Source organism: Carcharhinus amblyrhynchos, chromosome 7 (assembly GCF_965287045.1).
Source record: "Carcharhinus amblyrhynchos chromosome 7, sCarAmb.v2.hapA, whole genome shotgun sequence".
Taxonomy (NCBI): domain Eukaryota; kingdom Metazoa; phylum Chordata; class Chondrichthyes; order Carcharhiniformes; family Carcharhinidae; genus Carcharhinus; species Carcharhinus amblyrhynchos.
Window position 1 is genome coordinate 8,644,275 of NC_137330.1, and position 10,755 is coordinate 8,655,029.

General features: G+C 43.5%; 1 protein-coding gene across 1 annotated transcript in view; it reads left to right on the forward strand.

Annotated features, from left to right (window-relative positions):
• The window catches only part of heatr5b (HEAT repeat containing 5B), an 89,487-nt gene extending 87,585 nt beyond the window's left edge, over window positions 1-1,902 (forward strand). The window contains exon 36 of the mRNA XM_080191897.1: window positions 1,197-1,902. Within this exon, the coding sequence (XP_080048023.1) occupies window positions 1,197-1,504 (308 nt within the window). The 3' untranslated portion in view covers window positions 1,505-1,902. The remainder of the gene's footprint in view (window positions 1-1,196) is intronic.
• The last annotated feature ends 8,853 nt before the right edge of the window (window positions 1,903-10,755 follow it).

Genomic DNA, 10,755 nt, shown 5'->3' on the forward strand with positions numbered 1-10,755 from the left:
GATTCTACATATTAACGTTACAAAAATCTTGAACAAGGATTTTCCTTTAAGGAGAACAATCCCACCTTCTCCAACCTATGTATATAACTGAAACCCATCATCCATAGAATGATTCTTGTAAATTTTCTCAGCATCCTCCCAAAATCTTCACATCTTTTCTGAAGTGTGATGCTAAGAATTGAGCAAAATGCTCAGATTGAGACCATTCATCATCATCATCTTACTTTTGCACACAAGTCCAGGACCCCAAATGTCTTTTTTTTTAATCTTTCTTTACCTGCCCTGATACCTTTAGTGGTTGAAGCTGTTGTTTCTCCCACGTAAGGCGCTTTGTAGACACACACAATACCACCAAGCCCTGTCTTCCCAGCACTTGAAATAAAATAATTGTGACATAGGTAGCCAGTGTTACAAGTAGGTTTATATTAACACTGCAGTGAAGTTACTGTGAAAATCCCCTACTTGCCACACTCTGGCACCTGTTCGGGTACACTGAGGGAGAAATTAGCATGGCCAATGCACCTAACCGGCATGTCTTTGGACTGTGGGAGGATACTGGAGGAAACCCATGCAGACATGGGGAGAACGTGCAGACTCCACACAGACAGTGACCCAAGCCAGAATTGAACCCGGGCAGTGCTAACCACTGTGCCGCCATGATGTCCTAATCTTGAAGGTTATGAAATAGTTTAATAGGATCAATGCAGAGAAAATATTTCTGCTTGTGGGGGATATCAAATGTAAGATAAACCCAACAGAGAATGAAGCTTCTTTAACCAGAGAGCGGTCAGAAGGTGGCACTCACTACCACAAGGCATGGTTGTGGCAAGTCACATAGATTCATTTAGAACAATAACAGGGAAAAAGGAACAGGGCAGGTGGGTCTGGAGTCACATGTAGGCCAGACCAGGGAGAGACAGCAGATCTCCTTCTCTGAAAGGCAGCAATGGAGCAGATGGGTTTTGACTACAATCTGCTAATTTCATGATCATTACTGAGAAAAGCTTTTTATTCTAGATTAATTTAAAGTACCTCAGTTGCGGTGATAGATTTGAATTTATGTCTTCAATCATTAGGCAAGGTCTGAGGAATTACTCGTTATGCGAGCATTCTGGTGGTTGTATGCAGTCACTGTCATGCGTAGATGTGATTTAATGATTATTACCCTAACAAAAGCCTCCTTCCTTCCTTCTCAGGAACCCAGCTGCTTGCTCTCTTGGTTCCCACTCTCATCTCATACCTGCTGGACGAGAAGACTTTCAGCTCAGCCCCCACAGCTTCCAAGGGTCTTCATGAACTGGCTCTGCAGGATCTCATGCGCATTGGCCCCCTCTACCCCAGCGCCTTCAAGGTGGTGATGGGGGCAGCGCCTGAACTCAAGTCCAAGTTGGAGGCGGCGATCCGAGCCAGCCAAGCCAGCTCACGGGCAAAGGCTGCCAGCCAACAAGCGAAGCCAGCCGTACAAGCAGCGCCCACCATCAAGCTGAAGACCAGCTTCTTCTAGAACAGGCGGAGGTGTTTTCATACTGACTTAAAAACCATTGAATGGTTCTACTTCCCAATACTGCGATGCGAGTCTGTGAGTCGACCCCACCCCCTCAATGTCCTCTGTACAGGTTTACGGTTTCTGTTAGCTATGTAAATGGTTCAACAAAGAAAGCAATTTGGGTTGATCGGTTTAAAAAAACTGTTTTGTGTATAGGTATCACAATTATATCACAAAGTATGTTATAAATAAAGATGAAAAGAGTTTTGTAAAGGAAGAGAACTGTAATATTTTTATCATTTACAGTGACCAATCTGCTTCACAAAAAATTTAGTGCATTAGTTACTCTCTTGATAATATATTTAACTTCGTTCATGGAAAACTTTCCTTGTAGAAATAAAAATATCCTCCGTGGCTCCCTGTAACACTGTTGCCTGATACTGTTATCTTTTGCTCACGTTTTCTTGGTATCTTGTTTTAATTCAAGATCAGTTACATTTCACCATAAACACTCCACTCATTACTTTTTATATCTTTCTGGCTAACTATTTTCTTTAAAGTTAAAGTTTATTTAATTGTCACAAGTAAGGCTTACATTAACACTGCAATGAAGTTACTGTGAAAATCCTCTAATTGCCACACTCCAGCACCTGTTCTGGTACACTGAGGGAGAACTTAGCACGGCCAATGGGCCTAACCAGCACATCTTTCAGACTGTGGAAGGAAACTGGAGCACCTGAAGGAAACCCACACAGACACGGGAGAACAGGCAGACTCTGCGCAGACAGTGACCCAAGCTGGGAATCAATGCCGGGTTGCTGGCGCTGTTGAGATAGCAGTGCTAACCACTGTGCCACCCTTACCATGTCTCAGATTTAATGGTTCCACCCAGAGGTCCGAATGTAAATGCTACAATTGAAACATGCGCCATTTTCCAGGATGTATCAGTAGCATCAAGTCTGATGAAACACTGATTATTTTGCATGACTTATGACAGTTTGTGCTGTGTATCATCTTTGAAAAAAGGAAGGGGAGAAATTTCAAAAGCTTTATTCATCAACAGCAACTTCCATTTGTATAGCACCTTTCACCGGAAAGAACAATACAGTACAGGAACAGGCCCTTCAGCCCTCCAAGCCTGTACCAACCATGAGTTCCTAACTGGACCATCCGTTTGTATTCCTCTATTCCCAGTCTGCTCATGTGGCTATCTAGATAAGTCTTAAATGATCCTAGCGTGTCTGCCTTAACCACCTTACTTGGTAGCGCATTCCAAGCCCCACCACCCTCTGTGTAAAATACGTCCTCCGCATATCTGTATTGAACCTTGTACCCCTTACCTTGAACTTGTGACCCCTTGTGTTTGTCATTTCCGACCTGGGGAAAAGCTTCCAACTGTTCACCCTATCTATGCCCTTCATAATTTTATAAACTTCTATTAGGTTGCCCTTCAACCTCCATCTTTCCAGGGAGAACAACTGTAGTTTAAGCAATCTCTTCTCATAGCTAAGACCCTCCATACCAGGCAACATCCTGATATACCTTTCTTGCACTCTCTCTCCAAAGCCTCCACTTCTTCCTGGTAGTGTGGCGACCAGACCTGGACACAGTATTCCAAATGTGGCCTAACCAACGTTCTATATAACTAAAATATCATATGCCAACTTTTATACTCTATGCCCTGTCCTATGAAGGCAAGCATGCCATATGCCTTCTTCACCACCTTTTCCACCTGTGTTTTCACCTTTAAGGATCTGTGGACTTGCACACGCAGATCCCTCTGTGTGTCTATACTCCTGATGGTTCTGCCATTTATTGTATAGCTCCCCCCTGCATTAGATCTACCAAAATGCATCACTTCATATTTATCTGGATTAAATTCCATCTGCCATTTCTCTGTCCAATTTTCCAGCCTATCTATATCCTGCTGTATTCTCTGACAATGTTCGTCACTATCCGCAACTCCAGCAATCTTTGTGTCGTCCGCAAAATTACTAATCAGACCAGCTACATGCTCTTCACAGCAGAGGTTCCAGTACAGAGTCCTGCGGGAACACCACTACTCACAGACCTCCAATCAGAAAAAGACCCTTCCACTGCTACCCCCTGTCTTCTATGGCCAAGCCAGTTCTGTATCCATCTAGCTAGTTCACCTTTGATCCCAAGGCTTTTAGAGACATAGAAATTAGAAGCAGGAGTAGGCCATTTGGCCCTTCAAGCCTGCACCGCCATTCATCTTGATCATGGCTGGTCATCGAATTTGATATCCTGATCTCTCCCTTCTTCCCATATCTCTTGATCCCTTTAGCCCCAAGAGCTATATCTAATTTCTTCTTGGAATCACACAATGTTTTGGCCTCAGCTATTTTCTGTGGGAGTGAATTCCACACATTCACCACCCTCTGGGTGAAGAAATTTCTCACCTCAGTTCTAAAGGCTTACCCCTTATTCTCAAACTATGACCTCTAGTTCCGGATGCCCCCACCATTGGGAACATTCTTTCTGAATCTATCCTGTTTAATCCTGTTAGAATTTTATTAGTTTCTATGAGATTCCCTCTCATTCTTCTAAACTCCAGTAATTATAACCCTAACTGATATAGTCTCTCCTCCATATGTCAGACCTGCCATCCCAGGAATCAGCCTGGTAAACCTTCGCTGTATTCCCTCTTGAGCAAGGACATTCTTGCTCAGATAAAGACGCCAAAACTGTACACAACACTCCCGATGTGGCATCACCAATGCCTTGTACAATTGCAGCAAAACATCCCTATCTCTATACTCAAATTTTCTTGCTAAGGAGACCAGCGTATCATTTGCCTTCTTCATTGCCTGCTGTACTTGCGTGCTTACTTTCAGTGACTGATGCACGAGGACTCCAAGGTTTTGTTGAATATCTACCTCTCTCAATTTATATCCATTCAGGTAAGAATGTCTTACTATTATTGCCATCAATGTGGAGAGCCTCACATTTATCCACGTTATCCACATCCATGCAGATGCCCACACACTCAGCCTGTCCAAATCACGCTGAAGCATCTCTGCATCTTCCTCACAGCTCACCCTCCCACCCAACTTTGTATCATCTGCAAATTTGGAGATAATGCATTCTGTTCCCTGTTCCAAATCATTAATATATAATGTGAACCCTTGGGGTCCAAGCATAGATTCCTGTGGAACTCTACTAGTCACTCCCTGCCAATTGGAAAATGATCCATCTATGCCAACTCTTTGTTTCCTGCCAACCAGCTTTCTATCCATTTCAAGACATTACCTGCAATCCCACGTGCTTTAACTTTATATTGTAGTCTTCCCCGAAGCATTATCAAGTGTATTTTGACACAACCACAGGAGATGTTAGGACAGATGATTAAAGCTTGGTCAAAGATATAAGTTTTAAGGGGGATATGAAAAACAGAGAGCGGGGTGCCTGCGAGTTTTACACCTTTAGGGCTTACGTAGCTGAAGACCTGGCTTGTCATTGCTGGAGCAATTAAAATTGGAGTCGCGCACAAGGCCAGAATTGGAAGCGGGCAGAGATATCAGGTGGGACTCCAGAGATTAGAGCAAAGCCATTGCACGATTTAAAGGAAAGGATAAGAATGTCAAAACCAGCCATTGTAGGTCACCGAGACAGATGTACTGGGTGAACAGGACTTGATTCAAGTGAAGCTCATAATTTTTTTTTAAATCCCGATCTGGTAGTGCCATGGACTGGATTTATTTAATTAATGGAATTTAAATTGCCCAGTTGCCATGGTGGGATTCAAACTCAGGTCACTGGATCATTGGTTCAGGTCTTGGGATTGCCTTTCCAGTAATCACTGTGTTGCCATATCCATGAAGGGGGTGGGCAGAGGATCGAGAATGAAGGGAAAACAAGGATGGACGGGGAAAGCTAGAATCATAGAATCCCTACCGTACAGAAGGAGGCCATTCGGCCCATCAAGTACCGATCACAATCCCGCCCAGGCCCTATACCCATTACCCCACATATTTACTCTTCTAATCCTGCTGACAGTAGGGCCAATTTAGCATGATCAATCAACTTAACCTGCACAGAGTTTCAGATGAACGTACAAAGGCAGAAGGAGATCGGGCTAGAGCAAGAGCAGGGTCAGAATGGGGGGAAGTGCAAGTACGAGCAGATCATTAAGGGCCAATCTTTTCTATAACTGCCTCTGAAAGGCAACTTGAAGTGATTTGTGGCTCGTTGTTCTGCTGTGCTGTAACAACCAAAAGAAAAGTGTTGTACAGAAGGACAAGAGAGAAAGAAAAACAGCGAGACAAAATGCAGAGAGATAAAAGAGACTGTATTCTTGCCCGGAGATTCACCAGTAACTATGAAAGTAATCAGCACTTTGAGTGCAGCACTAGATTCAATTTCGGGAACTATGCCTCAGAAGGATACATTAGCCTTGCAGTAGGTGTCTCACTGATTCCCAGGAATGATACTGGGGTTAAATTGAGAACAAATTGCACAAACTCTCTTTATATCCCTTCGAGTTTTGAAGGTTAAACCCTGGGGAGAGTTTAAGCTAACTAGCCAGGGTGATGGGAACCGGAAGGGAGCAATAGAAAGGAGACAGACTGTGCACAAAGGATTGAGAGAGAGAGACAGATAGTACTAGAGGTAGAAATAGTGAAGTGTTAGATTGGATTGGATTAAGAGGTAATGCAAGGAAATGTACAGAAGTACATGAAGCATGATACATAAGATTGGTGAGCTACAGGTACAAACGTTCACGTAGAGTATGTATTGAGGTGAGGTGATCCCTGAGACTTGGCTCAGAAGAGGACTGAGTGCTAAATATCCTGGATGCAAGGTGGTCAGGAAAGAAAGGAACGGAGTAGCAGTATTGGTTAAGGACAATATTACAGTTCTCGAGAGAAACAATGCCCAGGACATAATCTATCCGATTAGAGTTAAGAAACAGTGGAAGAGTTGGGTTGGTTGCTTTGCCCTAACGTTTATAAGTCATCAGGATTGGGTGAGATGCATCTGAGGATACTGAGGAGTAATGACTTCAATCAGGCCATTGAGATTGGCCTATTGGTTATCAGGAATCAAGTGATGGGCCAATCAGGGGGTCTTGTATTTAACCGGGAGTGTCAGTTCCTCTGGCACTCTCGAAGGTAGACTGCTGACTGATAACACTCTGTGTTGGAATTGTAAATAAAGGGATTTTGGTGAAGGGACTTCTGCCTCCGAAGACTTATTACATGAGGGGAGTAAGGGTAGAAATTGTGGAGTAATCTTCCAATTCCCCTTAAATACAGGGGTGTGCCAGAATATTGGAAAGTTGCAAGTGGCGCACCTTTATTCCAAAATGTGTAAGGATAAACCCAATAATGGCAGATAGTCAAGTTACACCAGATGGTGGAAAAGTATTTTGAAAGGATAATTAAGAGACAAAATTAATAGTCATTTGGATAAGTGCAAATTAATTAAAACCAGCATGGATTTGTTAATCACAAATCATTTAATTAAGTTGGCTTGAGTGATTTGATTTATTATTGTCAGACATATTGGCATACAATGAAAAGCATTGTTTCTTGCACACTGGAGATAAGACAAGAGGGAGGGTTTATCAGGGGAATAGAGATGATGTGCTGTATATGGATTTCCAAAAGGTGTTTGATGAAATGCCATTTAAGACCATAGGATACAGGAGCAGGAGAAGACTAAAACAGAAAATGCTGGAAAATCGTCGCAGGACTGACAGCATCTGTGGAGAGGGAATAGAGCCAATGTTTCAAGTCTGGATAAGCCTTTGTCAGAGGAGGAGAAGACAATGTGGCCAACCGAGTGAGCTCTGCTATTCAACACAGTCATAGCTGCTCTTGGGTTTTAACTCTGCCGTCCCACCTGCTCCCTATATTCCTTGAATTCCAGAGACTACAGATCCAATTTACTCAGCTTTTCATCTTGAGGAGATGGTTCCCTCATTTTATCAATTTAGTTAACATTGGCTGCACTGCCTCCAATACAAACACACTCTTCCTTAAATATGGAAATCAAGAGTGCACATGGTATTCCAGGTGTGGTCTCATCAAAACTCTGCAGTTTCAGCAACACTACTTCGTTCTTATGATTATTGTGCCATTATTTTGTAAATTGAGTTTGTGTCTTTATGTGCCCTGTTTGTGAATACATCTCCCACACACCTGATGAAGGAGCAGTGCTCCGAAAGCTAGTAGCTTTTGCTACCAAATAAATCTGTTGGACTTTAACCTGGTGTTTTGAGACTTCTTACTATGGGAGGAAATCAGAGCATCCAGAGGAAACCCACGCAGACATGGAGAGAACATGCAACCTCCATACAGACAGTGACCTGAAGATGAAATTGAACCCAGGTCCCAGGCACTATGAGGCTACAATGCTAACCACTGTGCCACCATGCTGCCCACCATGCTGCCCTTATTTGAATAGCATTCCAGTAGAATCTTATTTTATTCGGTATGTTACTTGTTTAATTAAAGTTCCCTGTTAGTTAAATAAATAAATTGTTAAATGTTTATTTTAAAGTGAGGTATTTCTGTTAGTTAACCACTAAACATTACTGAAGTTCAGTTCACACCTTCCCACACACTTTTAACAGAATACAAAGTGATGTATTTCTCTTTGTGGATTTGGCGTTATGCCTTATAGGGGAAATACCTCCGTGTCGTAACAATTGTAGTAGACGTTGGCAAACCCCTCAGTGCTGTGCCACAACTTTCAATGTTTGAAAGATTCTGATCAGTGCCTCTGCTATGTAATCACTGAGTCAACTCAGCATCACACCCACTTTCACTTCCACTAGTACACTCAATACTGCTTTCAGATCAATAGCCCATCTGATCTCAATCTTGCTGCTCTTGTAATTTCTAATCCCTACTACTTGCTGTTCTATAAATACTAAGACAAAACCTTCATTCAATCTCCTTTGCTCACTATCAGATATCCTTTATCATCTTTAATCATCCTTGTTCTTTCCTTAAAGTACTATTTATTAGTCACAAGTAGGCTTACATTAACACTGCAATGAAATTACTGTGAAAATCCCCTTGTTGCCACACTCCGGTGCCTGTTTGGGCACACTAAGGGAGAATTTGGTATGACCAATGCACCTAACCAGCACGTCTTTCAGATTGTGGGAGGAAACTGGAGCACCCAGAGGAAACCCACGCAGACACAGGGAGAACGTGTAGACTCCGCACAGGTAGTAACCCAAGCCAGGAATCGAACCCGGGTCCCTGGCACTGTGAGGCAGCAGTGCTAACCACTGCGCTGTCCTTAATGTCTGAGGCGTGAATGATGTTTGTAAAGTACAGTGTATTCACTACCACAGAAAACTTTGCCCAGTCAAATTCAGTCCTCCCATTTCTGGCCTTTCATCACCAAATCCCTGACCTTCCTCTCGCTGCCTCTCTGCATCAGTTCCACCATGTCCTCGTGCGGAATCCCTTTAAGAAGCAGTTAGAGCACGGGGAACAAAGGATATGGAGGGGAAAGCAGGAAGAAGCTATTGAGTTGGGATGATTAGCTATGATCATGATGAATAGCAGAGCAGGCTTTAAGGACTGAATGGTCTACTCCTGCTCCTATTTTCTACATTTCTGTGTTTACATCAAAAATACATCAAAAATAAGAAAGAAAGGCTCACCATTATACGGTATACTTCATGAGCTAAGGACAACCCCAAAATGTTTTAAAGCCATCGATTTTTTTTACTGTAATGCAGCAAAAGCAGCAACCAATCTTACTGTGGACAAAGTCCCAAAGAGAGCATCTTGGCATTGACAGGGTAATCTGCTTTGGTGATGTTGGCTAAGGGGTAAATCTGGCCAGGACGCTGGGGAGGATTTTTCAGCTGTTCTCCAAATAGTGGCTTTGAACCTCTTGCGTCCACCTGAGAAGGCGGTGAGGGATCCTATGTACAATTAGCTCTGTTTGTTTCATTGATGCAGAGACTTCACTTTAAGACATTTCTGCCTACGCGATTACATTTAAACGCTAAGCTCTTAAAGTTAACTTGACCACATTTTAAAACTGGCGCGCTGGGATTAGCTGGAAAGGTTGACTGCATTTTTTTGTAAGTACAATTCCCCAGCAAAGACAGGCTTTTTCATCAGCTGAACAAACAGCAGCTTTTCATGTCCGCAGCTGCAAGGTCTCAAAACAAGCTACAAAAACCTGCCTTTGCACGTACCAAACAATTACAGCACAGGTATGAATTTATATTGTACTCACAGTTCCATGTTTAGTTAGTTCAGTCCAGAGTCTGTTTTGAACGCTGCTTTAATCAGCACAGGGCTGGCTTGTGCCAGTATCTCTGTATCTCTCTCTCTCTCTCCTGTTTCTTTTCGCTTTCTATAATGTGTGCAATAAAAGAAATTCAACCTCATACCAGTGCCATCTCCATCTATTCAGAGGAATGAATGAATGGACCCTACATTCCCTGATTTAAGGTCTCATCTGAAAGATGGCAGGTGGGAACGTTCCCGCCGATGGGATCTCCCTGGTCCTGCTGATGGCACGGTGGGGTTACCCGGTGGCGTGGGGGTGGATTCAATGGGAAACCCCACTGACAGCAGCAGGACGAGGAGATCCCGCTGCCGGCCTCCAGCAGGCCACCTCCCACTGCCAAGAAACAGATCACGGTGGGGGGGAAAGGGTGGATAGAATCCCACCCGGTATCGCTGACAGTGCAGCACTCCCTTAGTACTGCGTTGGGAGTGTCTGCCTAAGCATCTACAGCAGGACTTGAAAATTGAAATGTAGCTTTTACACACAAGAATTAGGAGCTGGGGTAAGCCATTTGGCCTCTCACGTCTGCTCCATCATTTGACAAGACCGTGGCTGATCTGAATGTGGCCTCATCCCCCACCACCCACCATAACTCTCCCTGACTCCCTTATCATCAAAAACCTGTCTAACAGCCTGGCATCTACGAGCTTGAGTACGTTGACATTAAGAAAGAGGATGTGGTGGAGCTTTTGAAAAGCATCAAGTCAGATAAGTCGCCGCGATTGGATGGGATGTACCCCAGGTTACTGTGGGAGGCGAGGGGAAGAGATTGCAGAGCCTCTGGTGATGATCTTTGTGTCATCAATGGAGACGGGAGAGGTTCCAGAGAATTAGAGGGTTGAGGATGTGGTTCCTCTATTCAAGAAAGGGGGTAGAGATAGCCCAGGAAATTGTAGACCAGTAAGTCTAACCTCAGTGGTTGGTAAGTTAACGGAGAAGATCCTGAGAGACAGGATTTATGAACATTTGGAGAGGTA